A 16,082-nucleotide genomic window follows, 5' to 3' on the forward strand; every position below is an offset into this window, starting at 1 on the left:
CCTTCCACTTCTTTAAACCCTGCTGAAGATCCATGAACCATTATACCCAGAAGAATCACCATCAGCTATGCAAAAATTCTGACACAACAACCAAAGTAAGCACAGTGTTGTTCCAACATGTTGTTTCGTTTATCAGGCAGATGAAACATTATCTAGCAGGTTTGAGCTGGCTGCAGAGACAAGATACTCGCATCCAACAACAGGACAGCAAACTTGGGTGCTAAGCTCAATTGACTTTAATGAATTAGTTAAGTTCACTACTTAGCGGGGTCCTACAGGAAGGCTGGGGAGGGGCTGTTAATCAGGGAGTACGGGGACAGGACAAGGGGAATGATTTTAAGCTGGAAGAGGGGAGATTGAGATGGGATATGAGGAAGAAATGTTTTGCTGTGCTCCCAGCCCCCTTTGTCTGCTTTTGCTCATCAAGAGTGGGGAGGCCCTGGCCCAGGTTGCCCAGAGCAGTGGGGGCTGCCCCATTCCTGGAGGGGTTCCAGGCCAGGTTGGATGGGGATCGGAGCCCCTGATCCAGTGGGAGGTGTCCCTGCCCATGGGACGGGGTGGAACTGGACGGGCTTTAAGGTCTCTTCCAAACCAAACTATTCTATGATTGCATGAACTACGCTAACAATTTTTAAATGCAAGCACTTCATAAAGAAGGGCTTTTATCAAATAAATAATCAGTCCCTTACCTAGTTATTTTTAGGTGAAAAATGAGCTCTATAGCTGAACTATACTTCCTGTGCTGTGAGTAAAACCCTAAGTGTTAGTGTTTACAGAAAAACAAGCAAGCAAGAACCCTAGCTCCAAGGAGATAAAAATTAGAACAAAAAGAAGTACTGAAAGCCAAGGTCCCCAGTACAGCATACGACTCAGTAGAATTGTACCTGAAAGAGACTCCAGGAAATCTGTGGAGGGACTTTTTACAAGGGTCTGTGGTGATAGGATGAGGGGGAATGGCTTTAAATTAGAAGGGGGAATATTTAGATTAGACATTAGGAAGAAATTCTTCTCCCAAGTGGGAACAGACAAACTACGACACAGCTCACAGAAGCATGGATGTGGCCTTGACGGCTGTGTCTAACTCTGGCACTTGAAAAAGAAACATTCCAGAAGCACTTTGAGCTATCTGTTACCTGCTGTTAGGAACATTCTTTATGTGTCTGCAGAAATGGCTGTCACACAGCACATTCTGATTTCACACGCCAGATCAGTTCCCTGCCGGCTCACTGAGGCAGACTCAGCTCATCCCTGCAGCTGAATAATCAGCTTAAGAGGGCTCTTTTCAGACTTTTGCCCTTCCTTCCCCTTCCAGGCACAGTCTAGTCTGTGGAACAGTGCAGAGAGAGATATGAATCAGGGATTCTGAGCACTGAAGTTAAACAGATCATTCCATGTCAAAAAGTCTCACTTTGGCTAAAACAGAAATGCTGATTACTTTTCGCAGCATGCTAATACCAACCCTGCAGTTCATGACTTCATCTCTCTTCAAAGTACTCTTGCCTGAGAGTAAAAAGCAAGCAGAAAGAGGCAAAACAGATTAAGAACAGGGCAGAAGAAGGGAAGGAAAAAAGAAGCTTAAAATTCAATACCCTCATACTCTTCACTGTACAGCAAAGTCATGAAAAACAACCTGCTGAATGCCTTTTATTACAGGGAAGCACCCCTTGCCATCGCTGATCTCTGCCCAGCCAGAGAACTCCATGTCAACTGTAGATGCTATCAAAGCTGCTTCACAACAAGTTCTGATTAAAATGAGATATCCTGGCTCCACATCTCCCTGACTTCATTTTCCATTATGGCTCACTGGGGTAGCATTTCCTTCAAACACGACTGACATGGACTACGCTCATTTTCTAAATGAAAATGCTTAATTGAATAAGTCATTCACAGCTGAGTAACAGCTCCCTGTGTGAAGTGTTCCATGCCACTTGGCTGCCATGGAACGCCACTCCACGGTCTTCTCGAATACCAAGGCACTGACTATAAAACTACCGACTGGCAGAGATCTGGATGAGGCAGATGTCAGTAAAAGCAGCATTATAGCCCATCCCTGCATTGCTTGGCTTCACATCCTATTTTGGCTACTTCAGAAGCATGGAATCTGATCAGAGGGAAGAAGAGGAGCCAAGCACCTCTTCCCATGCGTGAGATGTGACTACAAATTATGTTCAGAACTGCGCAGGCTGTTTTGCAATTACTGTTCTTCTAAAGCGGAGTCACAGTCTCCCTTTCGTTTCTCCTAAACTCACAAAAAAAGATTTTCTAGAACCAACCGTAGTTTTCACAGAACTACATGGAAATTATTTTTACATTGTTCACAGTAACAAGACAGACTTTTATTCCTGCTGTCACAAAGACAGCAGCAGTGTATACAAAGTGGTTGTTAACTCCGGCTCGCTCAGAATCAAAGAATCGTTTGGTTGGAAAGGAACTCTGAGATCGTCAAGCCCAACCGTTACCTATCCACCGGTAAACCAGATCCCTGAGCAACTCATCTAACCATCTTTCAAACGCCTCCAGGGAAGGGGACTCCACCACCTCCGTGGGCAGCCGTTCCAGTGCTTGAGAACCCTTTTGGGGAAGAAATTTCTCCTGATGTCCAAACTGAACCTGCCCTAGTGCAACAATTCTCATTGCTTCCTATAGTCAATGCAGTAGCGAGGAAGATGCTCCAAGTACTGCAGGTACAGGGAGTGCAGCTTCTGGGAATTAAGGGAAAGATTGACAAAGGTTCTGGGACTCAAACACATCAGTTAAAACACCTCGACAGATTTTTGAAGTGTCCAATATTTATGTATTTCTTAAAATGTATCTCATAAAGTTGAACTTTCTTGCCTGAATTGACTGCTCGAACAGTCAATTTTGCCCTAGGCTCCAGTAGAATTTTCAAATGTATGTGCATATATATGTAAAATAAAATATATATTGATAAACTATTCCAAATACATCACATCATGGAATCATGGAATGGTTTGGGTTGGAAGGGACCTTAAATTCCATCCAGTTCCAGCCCCCTGCCATGAGCAGGGCAACCTGGGCCAGGGCCTCACTGCCCTCCTGGCGAAGAATTTCTTCCTAATGTCCAATCTAAATCTTCCTGCTTCCAATCCTATCACTCCATTCCCTTGTAAAAAGCCCAGCTTTCCTGGAGCCCCCCTCAGCACTGGAAGCTGCTCTAAGGTTTCCCCAGAGCCTTCTCTTCTCCAGGCTGAACAACCCCAACTCTCTCAGCCCATCATCATCTACACCTCTGCCGAAGTACTTCACTGCCAGCCTGCCAAAGACAGTGATTCACTGATGACTTTGTTTCTATTTAGCAACCAACATTCTTAACATGTTTTAAAAATAACATAAAGGACATCTTACACCAAAGCACAAATGCATTGTATTTCCTGTCTATGTTATTTAGAATTGATAAGAGAGATGAAAAGGACATAAAAATATTTAATGAAGGACCAGTTATCCTTCAATTTGACAAAGCCCGCTACTCTCACCTAACACGTTGATGTTGAATTGAAATACAGGACATGTTCAGGATCGACATATGCCTTCCTTAACTTTCTCAAATAATGAAGATTCAGCCCAAATAAGTGATAGATTCTCTGGTGGATTAAAAAATGTAAAGATTTAAAAGAAAAGAACATGCAGAGGTGTGATGATTTCATCCCGCTTGATGATTTCACCCCACCTGTCCCTCCAGACTCTGTGTTTCCAATGCCAAATTGACTTTGTCACACTTCTAACAGCAGCACACACACAAAAGGATGTCTTCATTTTCTTTAAACTTCATCAAGCTAATTCCTGGGTTTAATGGATAAACAGGAAAACTGAAATATTTCTCCTGCACGTTCCTATGTTTCCTAGTGACAGTAAACAGCAAGGCAATCAATGAGGGGACTGAAGTGAACTTCCTTTTTAACACGTGTGTCCTACAAAAAGGCTCCCAGCAGCAGGAGATGTTACTAACCAGATGTGTTGCAATAATCAAACGTGTTGGGCTTGAACTGAGAGCCCAGTGTACATCAAAAAGCTGAGTGAAGGCCAAGTAACTCAGGCTGTAATGATCTTTACGGAACGAAACTACTGTTGTCCTTAACTTCCGCAAATAAGCACAATTAATATCAGATTTGCTATGAGAATGAAACATTTCGGTTGCTAAGATAAAAAAATCATCCCCATTACAGAACTCAGTACTCATCTTCACGTGAGGATGTTCTGAACAGCTACTGAATTAATGAAATACAGGAACATTCTGCTCTCTGATCACTCCAGAGTAGCATTCCCTTGCCTAGGAAGTGACTTTGGCAGGTCCCAGAAAGCAAGAAAAGCTTTGTACTTAAGTAACTAAATTCAAGTGTAACAGCTCCAACAGTGCAATATCAGCCCCAAACCCAGCTCAGATAACTCTTGGTAAATCTTTAAGAGCAGCAACGCTTCGATCAATTTTAATTATCCCTATCTAACTAAGGATTAGAGTTGACATTTTCAGGCTTTCAAAGTCACTTCTGTAACACTAATGATCTCTTAACTGATGCTAATCCCAAATATCCACACTATATTCTGTTCTCAGAACTAAATCAAAGAAGAGCGATAATGAAATCCCTTCTTGTCCTCCATACACCATCTGACAGAACGCTCTAGCGCTGCAGGAGTGCTTTCCACCAGGGAGGAGACTCGCAGCCCTCTGGCCCCTCTCGGTGGCGGGGAGAGGCAAGGAGGGGTTTGTCAGGGAGGTGCTGTGTACAGAGCAGAGCAGCACAGGCTGCAAAGCTGAGGGAGATGCACTGCCCATTTCGGCATCTCACCACTGGCATCATCTCTGCCAGGTAATGAGGAGCTACGGGGCTGCAAGCTCTCCCTTCCCATTTCCCCGGCTGGCCTAAGCCCCCCAGCTGCTGACCCTGCCCTCATCCCAACCTGGTCACATTCACTGCTCGTTTCTCAAAGGCTCCCTATCCCAGCAGGACACCTCAGCTCCATGGCAGCACACATCCAGAGGGGAACTATTGCTTCTATTGGAAAAGAAAGTAATAAGAAACAACATATTACAAATAATTTGCTAATAAGGCAACCTAAACCATCTCAGATGTCCCATGAGATCCCAAACTGGACTCAGACTTTACTTTCTAACGACCCTCATTAGCTAGATACTCAATATCCCGAGTCAGTCTGATCCATGTGCTGCCCAGCATCAGCGCATATGCTTTCACCATGCCGAACTTAGCAAACAAACTAACGGAAACCAGGAACCCAAGAGTCTGGTTAACACATCCAACTGGCTACTGATCTGTCCTCCAGACCTGGCAGGAGATGACACAAGTTCCATGTTGTACTTCCTAGTTTTGGATTACTCTCGTTCCTGCCTTGTACATCCCAACAGCTTTCCTCACATGGACAGTGTGAAAAGGACATTGGAGAAGACTGTTCTTTCCACGCACATAGGCAGACCAGCTTCCAACCTCCAGCCTCTGCAGCAGCCCCTCTACAAATCTCAACTAATGAACAGCAAGAGAAGGGGTTCAGATCTACACAAGGGCAGACGCATCAGAACCTGGCCACCATCAGGTAGATTTAGGTTAGATCTTAGGAAGGAATGTTTTCCTGTGAGAGTGGAGAGGCATTAGCCCAAGTGAGGCTGCCCCATCCCTGGAGGGGTTCCAGGCCAGGTTGGGTGGGGCTTGGAGCCCCTGATCCAGTGAGAGGTGTCCCTGCCCATGGCAGGGGGTGGAACTGGATGGGCTTTGAGGTCCTTTCCAAACCAAACCATTCTGTGATTTACCTCACTTGAATGTAATACTCAACAAAACATTACGGGTGTTATGAAGTCACATGGGATGGGTGGTTACATGGCTGAAAATCACTGGTTCAATCAAACCTGCAGGAACCCATGTAAGGAGAGTAAGCAAAACATGCCCACTCAAAACCAAAAGCAAACGCAAGCTTTCAATCGGTGTCACTGAATTCAAATGGCCTATTGCTGTGTCAATAACAGGGGCGGCAAAAGAGAGGAAACACTGCACCAATGCCCCAGGACTTTCCCCATAGCGTCAAACCTCCATGTAACTGTGTCTTTTCTGTTCTTCTGCCCTTCCCTTAACTACTGTTCCCAGCATCTCTGGGCCTTCTGCACTTGGTCTGGCTTTTTAAGACCACTCCTAAGCATCTTTCTACTGTTTTATTCACAATAATGAAGGGATTTGCCAGGAAATTTAAACTTAGCACTAAGCCTGAGACACTCAACAGCATGAAACTAGCATAAGATAGCTGTAAAAAGCAGTGTGTGGCCAAGGATCAGAAAGCTGGTGCAAGGGCTGTCAGCTGCTGCTGTGAGCTGCTGCTCACACAAGTAATGCCTGCAAGGTTTGAGGCTATGCCCTGCTCGCTTTTGACGGGAGAGCTTCAGGGATGTAGAAATTTGGGGCAGAGGGAGGAGAAAATGCCCCAGATTTCCTTTCTTTTCATTGATCCACCCCAGAATTTCTCTAGCAGAACTGGTAAAGCGAGACTTTAAAAGGTTCCACTGCTACATCTATTTCACACCAACGTTCTGCTAAAAATTAAGACATCTGCCAACCCAAAGAGACATGCTTTTGCCCTAGAATAGCAGCAATGAGACAGGCAGGCCTGTCTTCTGTCAGAGAGTGACGCCTGGCGGTGGCACCGCACCCTGCCTGCTCCGATGGAGATGGGGAACCTGACTGGAGAGGGGGGAGATGCACCCATAGTGGAAGCTGCCCCCACTCCGACAAGAGCAGAGGATGCAGCAGGGGCAGCTGGCTACAAAGATGATCCAAGGGCTGGAGCACCTTCCATCCAACAATAGGCTGAGAGAGTTGGAGTGGTTCAGCCTGGAGAAGAGAAGGCTCCAAGGAGACCTTAGAGCAGCTTCCCATACCTGAAGGGGCTATAGGAAAGCTGGGGAGGGGGTGTTCACAAAGGCTTGGAGTGACAGGATGAGTGGCAATGGGGATAAACTGGAGAGGGGCAGATTTAGACTACACAGAAGGAAGAATTTCTTCACTATGAGAGTGGGGAGGCCCTGTCCCAGGTTGCTCAGGGAAGTTGTGGCTCCCCCATCCCTGGAGGGGTTCCAGGCCAGATTGGATGGGGCTTAGGAGCCCCTGAGCCAGTGGGAGGTGTCCCTGCCCATGGCAGGGGTGGGACTGGATGGGCTTTGAGGTCCCTTCCTTCCCAAACTATTCTATGATTCTATGATTGCTGTGAGAGGCTCAGAAGGGACTGATCGATTTAAATTTCCTCCAGGATCTTAAGAAGCTCAACTCCAGACCCGTTTCCTGCATCATGAAATACTTTCTAATTTTGGTTTTAATTTTTACACGAAAATACTTTAAAATATGAACTGGATACCAGAGAGAACCCACAGAGTGGAGAAAGGGAAGAACATTTAAACACCTCTCAGCCTTTTTCCTTAATTCCCACCTGCCTGTCTGCACTTGTCTTCCTAAGCTGTGCATCCTTCAACTGAGCATCTGCATCCTTCAACAGAGCATCCACATCCTCCAACAGAGCAACAGAGGGAAATGTTTTGGAAGCACCTCCTCAGCCTTCTCAGAGAGATTTTTGCAATCATTCTATATCAGCCCTCTACCATAAACCTTTAAAGAAGCATTTTCTTTTTCCAGCAGTGAAACTCAACGTCAATTATAAGATGGAAAAATGCAGCAGCAGTGATTCTTCCTCCTGTTCTCAATGTCAGTGTTTTACAAAATAAAGCATGAATTACAGGAGCTGTTAAACTGAGCTCAAAAAGCCTAAAAAATGAAAACCTACAGAACGAAATATTAAATCTAGATCACTTTTGTACAAAACCCAAGTATCTAACAGATTCCAGAAGCAAGTGTATTGGTACAAATTCCGATTCTCATCATTGTGAGTGCAGTGAAAACAAAATATTGCTGACTGTAACCAACTGGAAACTCACGCGCGATTGAAAGTGGTTGAATTTTCTCTTCTTTTTGTAAATCCAGCGGGCAGTATCCTCAGGTCTATATCGTACCTTTGAGCCTTGTTTCTCAAGGAAGACATCTAGCAAAAAAAGAAAAACAATGTGTTTTTCTTAGTAAATCTGGATAATCTACTAGAATGCTGAAACTCAAATAATAAGAGAGCAATGCTGACAGGAATTATGGGGAATAACAACAGCCACATAAAATAAAAATCCCACAAATGTGCCCAGTAACACAGTCTAAAACCTGTGACCTATGTAACATCTGACCATCTTCATCACCTGGTTCTGGGACATCATGGTGATGAGTACATACACACAAAGCAGGACTGAAAGCTGGAATCTTCTGAGTTTAGTTTGTCATCAACACCAGTTCTCTTAACTGAGTTTAGGGGTATAGTTAAAGATATCTTCACAAGACTGGAAAACAGCATAGCCCTGATGCCTCCCTGTGACACATCAACGAGTCCAAGTTATTTTTGGAGTAAATTCTAATCATCTAGGGGATTTTGGTTTGTTTTTCTCCTTCTTGATCTTGTTCTTTGCTGTTTGTCATGACAGGACTTTCAGGAAATGCCATACATTTACGTGACCTCACTAATGCTTTCCTGGAGCTGGGAGAGTTTATAGAAACAGTAGGAAAACATTTTTCACTGAAAGGGTCATCAGGCACTGCAGAGACTGCCATGGGAGGTGGTGGAGTCACCATCCCTGAAGATGTTTAAAAGACACATAGACGAGGTACTTAAGAATATGGTTTAGTGACAGAGAGGAATGGTTGGACTCGATGATCTCAGAGGTCTTTTCCAACCTGGTGACTCTATGATTCATTGTTGCTTAGATTTATTCTTTGGAGAACTGGAGTTGCCTTTGTTGGGTATGTGGGGAAGCGTGTAACAATCTTTAGGCAACGAATAAATCCATAGTTGGGATTTTATACTGGGGAATTTTTATGCATGGTTGAGATTTAAGTACATTTTTATATCTAAAAATCCAAAACAATTGTGGAGGTGGAAGGAAACATTCAGGCTTTCTTAACACACGATTATTATCAACCAGCAAGCGTGGTCATACATCATTTTTAAGAGCGTACACTGTTAGCAAGCTGTTCTTCTAGGCAACTGGACGTAGCCATCAATACTACTACTACTACATAACCTTAGAGATGTCTTTTGATTTCTGACTCTAAAATTCAGGGTCGTTCCTACCTTCATCAGAGAGATATCAGCTCTGAAATGTGGCCTGGGTCTGCCTCAGTGGGTGTTCAAAGGGAGCCAACCCCATCTCCAACAGACCCAGCTGCTAATTTAAAAACTCACAAATCTTTTTCCTGTGGAACGATGCATAGTAAGGTGTCGAGCAGCAGCATCTGCTGTCCTTCCTACATCTTCCAGGAAACGATAATCTGAATGTAAAAAAAAAAAAAAAAAGAACAAGGAGAAAATTAATGCTAACCTAGTAAAAATAATGAATTCTACAAAAGCACCAGGAACGTTCTTACCGCTCAAAAGGTTCAAGTCAGTAAATTCATTTACAGAGACAAACGCTGTTTTATCTCTGACACCGTTACAGCTCAGCGCCAGCTTATGCTTCTTTACACACAACAGACTGAAATGACAAAAAACCCCACGTTAACATGCCACATTCAGCACACGAGTGAGGAAATAAACCCAAACAAGTTAATTCAGATAAACAGATACCTGCACGAGTATTTCATGCATCGCGGACATCTGTACTTTGCCTCCTCTTCACTACACGTTTCACATCTGAAAGAAGTAAAAAGTTATCTGTTAATAAAGCAGTATCTTTGTGCCTGATGGGCTCGGGAAGGCACCTGCTCTACAGCCAGGCACCATGAAATCAGTTGGCATTTACAGGGGAAGTTATCTGAACCCTGAAAAAGAAAGAGAAAATACAAATACCCTGGACTAAGGTGGGAAACAGAGTAACACAAGTGGTGGGGAGTAACTCCAAACACACACAGGAGTGGTACCTATATTAAAACACAGCACAGATGCTTGAAAGAAAGAGAGGAACCCTATGCCAACTGCAGAGTTGGAAGCATGGCAAGGCTGTATCAGTTTATGCTTTGTGGCCTGGTTGTATCAGTTCTTTTCTCCACTTACATCACCTGTAACATGCATCGTAGCTTCTAAAGGTCCGAATTTTAGGCAGATGGAAAGTAAACGTCCTGTGTGCACACTGAACACTGCATCCCACTTTTTCAATGAAACAGAAAAACCATGACAATATCACCAGCAAAACTTCTCCATACTGTTAGCAGTGCAAATTCCATGGTCAGGGAACCTCTCAGAGCATAAGCATTATGAACAAAGCTAATAAACATTATTTCATCAGCAAAACCCAGCCTCTATAAATATTACCTTCTGCTTTATAACTAGGCTACTACAACAGCTGCTTCTCCTAGTTTTAGGAAGCTCCAGCTCCCAATGCCTTGCAGTGAGGGACCCAAAACTGAACCCAGAATTCGAGGTGCAGCCTCATCAATGCAAATACAGGGGGATGACCCCATCCCGGCTCCTGCTGGCCACACCACGGCTGATCCAAGGCTAGGACGTGGCTGCTCTCCTTCCCCACCGCTGCCTTTGTGTTCAGCCCCCACCCCAGCTCCTTGTCTATCTCCCCAGCTCCCCGTCAACCTTCCCGCTCCCTCCTCCATCCCTCTAGCTCCTTGTCCACTCCCTCAGCTCCCTTCTCCATCCCCCCAGCTCCTCGTCCACCTTCTTGTCCTCATCCTCAGACCCTTCTCCACCTCTTACTTCCTTGTCCCCCCCTCCCAGCCCCCTTCTCCACCACCAGAGCTCCTTTTCCATCCCTCAGGTCCTCCAGCCCCTTGCCCACCCCCCCACCTCCTTCTCCCCTCCAGCTCTTCGCCCACCTCCTCATCCATCCCCCCAGCTCCCTCTCCCCCCAGGTCCTCGTCCATCTCCTTGTCCACCTCCTCAGACCCTTGTCCACCTCCTACCACCTTGACCAGCCCTCCAGCTCCCTTCTCCACCATCAGAGCGAGCTCCTTCTCCATCCCCCAGGTCCTCCAGCTCCTTGCCCACTCCTCCACCTCCTTGTCCATCCTCCCAGCTCCCTCTCCCCCCCAGCTCCTCGTTCACCTCCTTCTCCCCCCAGCTCCTTCTCCCCCTCTCAGCTCCTCATCCACCTCCTTGACCACCTCCTCAGACCCTTCTCCACCCCTTACTTCCTTGTCCCCCCTCCCAGCCCCCTTCCCCACCACCAGAGCTCCTTCTCCATCCCCCAAGTCCTCCAGCTCCTCGCCCACCCCTTTCTTCTCCCCCCACCTCCTTCTCCCCCCTCCAGCTCCTTGTCCACCTCCTCAGACCCTTATCCACTTCCTATCTCCTTGACCACCCCTCCCAGCTCCCTTCTCCACCACCAGAGCTCCTTCTCCATCCCCCAGGCCCTCCAGCTCCTTGCCCACCCCCCTTCTTCTCCCCCCCAGCTCCTTCTCCCCCTCTTTGCCCACCTCCTCATCCACCCCCTCAGCCCCTTCTCCCCCCCAGCTCCTCGCCCCTCTCCTTCTCCAATCCCCCTTCTTCTCCCCCCTCAGCTCCTTCCCCCCCGCCCCCAGCTCCTCGCCCCGCTCCCCGTCTCCCCACTCCCGCAGCACTGTGTGACCGCCCCGCTACCTGCGCAGCGCCATCTTCCTCGGAGCGTCCGCCATGGCCGCGGCGCCGCCCCCGCCGCACGCAGGGCCCGGGGGAGGTGGGGGGGCGGCGGGACTGGGGGGAAGCAGCGCCGCCTGCCGGGCGGGGGGTGGCAGCGCCGAGGGCGTCTGGCAGGAGTCGTGGGGCAGAATCAGAATCAGAATCATTTAAATCTCCTTTTGTTCAGCCTAATTTCTTTCCTGTGAGGGTGGGAAGGGACCTCAAAGCCCATCCAGTCCCATCCCCTGCCATGGGCAGGGACACCTCCCACTGGATCAGGGGCTCCAAGCCCCATCCAACCTGGCCTGGAACCCCTCCAGGGATGGGGCAGCCACCACTGCTCTGGGCACCCTGGGCCAGGGCCTCCCCACCCGCACAGGAAAGAAATTAGGCTGAACAAAAGGAGATTTAAATGAGATATTAGGAAGAAACGCTTTCCTGGTCCAGTGGGAGGTATTCCTGCCCATGGCGAGGTGGAACCGGATGGACTTCACTGGGTGGTTGGATGTGTTAACCTGTTGATCTCCTGTCTTCCAATTTAAAGCCATTGCCCCTCGTCCTGTCATTCCAGGCCCTTGTAAAAACCCCCTCCCCAGCTTTCCTGGAGCCCCTTTCAGCGCTGGAAGCTGCTCTTAAGTTCTCCTCGCAGCCTTCTCTTCTCCAGGCTGAACAACCCCAGCTCTCTCAGCCTGTCCTCATAAGGAAGGTTCTCCAGCCCTCACATCAACTCCATGGCCTCCTCTGGAGCCGTTCCAACAGATCCATCTCCTTCTTATGTTGGGGATTCCAGAACTGGACACAGGACTTCAGGTGGGATCTCACGAGAGAGGCGTAGAATCCCCTCCCTCACCCTGCTGGCCACACTGCTTTGGATGCAGGACTAAACCTCTCCTATTTTAGTTTAAAACCATCACCTCTTGTCCTGTCGCTACAGGCCCTGCTAAAAAGCTTTTCCCTATCTTTTAAGGTCCATTTAGGTACTGAAAGGCTACAATAAGTTCTCCTCTGAGCCTCCTCTTCTGCAAGCTGAACAACCCCAAGTCTCTCAGCCTCTTTTCATAGGGAAGATGCTCCAGGGCTTTGATCATCTTTTGTGGCCTCCTCTGGGCCACAATAATACTTTAAGGTATTTGTTTCTAAAATACATCATTCCCGATTCACGCTGATATAAACCATAAATAAAGGCTACAAAGAATTTCCAAAAATAAGGCAATAAGATAACAAAAATACGCATTGTAGGAGCAACGCCAAGTATACAGAAGATTAATTGGGACTAAGATAAAGCATGAAGCTGGTACCAAGCATATTATAATGAACATTATTAAAAAGACCAGGTGTTCCAAGCATGACACGCAGAATAACAAATCTTGAATGTGTGAGAAGGCCAGGCTGGAAAAAAATGCCTGGGAATAAGTGAATTGGAGGTATGACTGAAAACAGTAATGAGAGTGTAGAACAGACAAAACCAAAACCAACCGAAGAGCTGTATAAAGATCTTCCTGAATGAGAGAAGCCAGTAGTAGTAGTAGTACTTTCTTAATGATTCCTGCATGCTGTACTGATTAAAAGAATGTGCTCAGAAAAGACTACGAGAGCTGCGTCTCCTTCATCACCACAACATATGAAGCAGAATATTTTCTAAAAGACTACTTTCTTACAAAAAAAGTAATCCATTTGTCACAACCTCAGCTCCACGGTCAAATGAAGAGCAAATGACAAGTGATGCTGTCAGACCGTAATGCTCTTGAAAATGCAAAATGTGAAAGGTTTTTCTCTAACCTTTATCGTCACTGTGTCATCTTGCTTTGCCTTTAGTTTCCTCACATTTTCTCACAGGGAACAAAACTGATGCCAGGATATAAAATGGAAAAGGGACGTAGATGTACATCACCTTGTAAAAGTAAACACGGTCCCTCCTGCAGTGTTCCACAGCAGGAAGCATGAGTCTTTCCCCTTGGGAAAAGAAGCCTCGGCACCTAACACTTACCCTTCCAGAAGGGTTTCATCCTTTACTAAGAGTGAACTATACAATACAAAACAGAACAGTAACAGACAAATAGATAGCTTGGAAGCTTGTTTTATTATACTTTGGTAAGTATGGTTTCCTGTGGATCAAGACAGTAAAACAAATTGTTTGAATGCTCTCCTTCTCTCCAGCAGGGTCTGGTATCATCTTCCTGTACTACTGAGCAGACTTTGGATGGATAATAGAGACATATTGTTCTAAAGATGGCTTTTCCTAATAGTAAAACCGATTATTTTTTAAGAAAATTGATGGTTGAACATTTTAGGCTTAATTTAAGAAAACTGCAATGACCTAATAATGCAGAAAATGGAATTTCTAGGTTGATGAAGTGCTGATTATAACTTAACAGCAGCCATTCAGAAGACATGCTGTAGTAGATTTTTTTTTTTCACCAGTTACAAAATATATACACAATATATCATCTTAAGACACCTTTGGCATTTGAAATGTTAACTGAAATGCAGAATCTAAAACTCAAGACTACTGTAGGTAGCTCTTCTACAATGATTTTTACACTGGCTGTAAAGCTAACTGTCTTGACTATATGCATCATATACATTGTGCTGTCTCATATACCATTTCCACAACAGCACGCAAAAATATTTTAAACAAGAAACCCACATAAATAATGTTTTCATCGGAGTGAAGTATAGGATCAACACTTTAAAATAAGTACCTTTACAACAGAAACATATCCTGATGTAACCAGCACATACAGTCTCAAAGATAAAAAGGGACTCAAATAATCTCTGCTAAGGCCACAAGCACCTTGTGTGATGAAGAGCACCACGGCAACACGGACAGGGAACACAGAAGAGGTAGTGTGCCATCTGTTAAGATGTGTGTGTCCAGGAAGGACTCTAATAAAACAATGCTTAAGAAAAGAAGACGTATTGTACTGTGGCGTAATTCGCTTTTCATATATAAGCTATTGCACATTTAGGAGCATTAGCCAGTATTGCTCCTTAGTATTGTATGTCTCCAGCTTTCCTCGGGGTGATTTCCTTGCAGTGCTGTTAAGAGAGATTGCTAAGAACACTAGAGATCCTAAAAAATTCTGTGTTCAGATACTCTGTTCCAGGAAATTATGCAAGAGAGCACCAATCAATTTTTAAAAAATACTTTATGCGTTGTAGTCTTTTCTTTCTTACTTTCTTTCTTTTCCTTTCCATTGCCATTTTTCCTTGGGAGGAAGTCTTTTTCTTTCTAAAATCCTTTAACCCATGCTGTTCCAAATGAATCTTCAGTTTCCTACAAACTTTGCCTGTAACAGATCATTACTTTGCATTCGATCTATGCAGCAATTCCACGTTGATGTAAAAAAATCCAGGACAGAAACCTTAAAGGAAGCACACCGAACCACTTTCTATGAAGTGCTGCTGTCCCGGTTTGAGATGAGGAAGCGCGTTAACTTGAATAACTGGAAGCTGATGCGTGTCCTGAGTGTGAAAGAAGAACTGTGTCTTATGCCAGCTGCCATCTTCAATCTGCAACGCATGGAAGCACAACATGAGATTCATAGCAAAGATGAGCTTCAAAACATGATACAAGAAGTAGTTACTATTACGAAAAGTGGAATATTTTGATTAAAGCTAATGTAGAATTACATTTTAACTAAGCACTCGTGGTTTTTGAAAGTTAGACAGAATGTCCCTCTGACAGCAAGAGCGACAGACCTCGTAGAACCTCATAGGAAAAGGACACTTTTCAAGAGCCATCACTGCATGCTTTGATTTCTCTCAGGGATTAAACCAGCCTGGGAGGTGGGGCTGCGATGGCAATACCTCAGCACCTCATTACGTGGGCTTATAAAGCTCAGAAGCCTAACAGCTTTGAAATGCCTCAATAAAACCACTTTCTGCCTTGAGACTAAAAATCTCACTTGACGCCCCTGTACCGATATGGAACCAAACTCACACCTTTTGTTACTATAAATGAAAGTAGAACTATGAAATACTGGCAGCATAAGCTGCTTGGATGCTGTATTTTACCAAATAGTTCACATCTTAGTAAGCAGAGTAATCTAGTAATAATTAGAAAATTAATAAGCTCTTCCAATTTTTCCTGAATACAAATATGATTGAACATTTCAGTTGGGCATGAAGTCCATTTCCATCCATCATTATTTTATTAAATAATTAAACAACTGACTCGGAGCCAATGAATTTGAAGTTATCTAGTTGTCCAAACCGAACCTGATATTTTGTATTAGATGACCTCAACAAAACTCTTAGTGAAGCCTGAACGCTCATTTTGGAAGCAACTCTTCCTAAAGTTTCCTGGAGGGCCTCATTTATTTTTGTTCTGATCTCTGTCCAGTGTCTTTGTAGAGCCTTGAAATACACAGCACTCAATGCAAACAGCAAGGGTAGACACCTTGTACTACTGCAATTGCATTTTTTGTTGGGTA

At 45.1% G+C, this 16,082-nt stretch overlaps 2 protein-coding genes across 2 annotated transcripts in view; both read right to left on the reverse strand.

The window, feature by feature from the left end:
• The window catches only part of ZNHIT6 (zinc finger HIT-type containing 6), a 33,701-nt gene extending 21,888 nt beyond the window's left edge, over window positions 1-11,813 (reverse strand). Inside the window, exons 1-5 of the mRNA XM_054073787.1 lie at window positions 11,629-11,813; window positions 9,667-9,732; window positions 9,468-9,574; window positions 9,286-9,371; window positions 7,943-8,046 (exon numbers count right to left, since the gene is read on the reverse strand). Coding sequence (XP_053929762.1) covers window positions 7,943-8,046; window positions 9,286-9,371; window positions 9,468-9,574; window positions 9,667-9,732; window positions 11,629-11,813 — 548 coding nt within the window. The remainder of the gene's footprint in view (window positions 1-7,942; window positions 8,047-9,285; window positions 9,372-9,467; window positions 9,575-9,666; window positions 9,733-11,628) is intronic.
• Window positions 11,814-13,702: 1,889 nt separating this feature from the next.
• COL24A1 (collagen type XXIV alpha 1 chain) overlaps window positions 13,703-16,082 on the reverse strand; it is a 115,489-nt gene continuing 113,109 nt past the window's right edge. Inside the window, exon 60 of the mRNA XM_054073376.1 lies at window positions 13,703-15,159. Within this exon, the coding sequence (XP_053929351.1) occupies window positions 15,013-15,159 (147 nt within the window). The 3' untranslated portion in view covers window positions 13,703-15,012. The remainder of the gene's footprint in view (window positions 15,160-16,082) is intronic.

This window comes from Cuculus canorus, chromosome 8, assembly GCF_017976375.1.
Source record: "Cuculus canorus isolate bCucCan1 chromosome 8, bCucCan1.pri, whole genome shotgun sequence".
Lineage (NCBI taxonomy): Eukaryota > Metazoa > Chordata > Aves > Cuculiformes > Cuculidae > Cuculus > Cuculus canorus.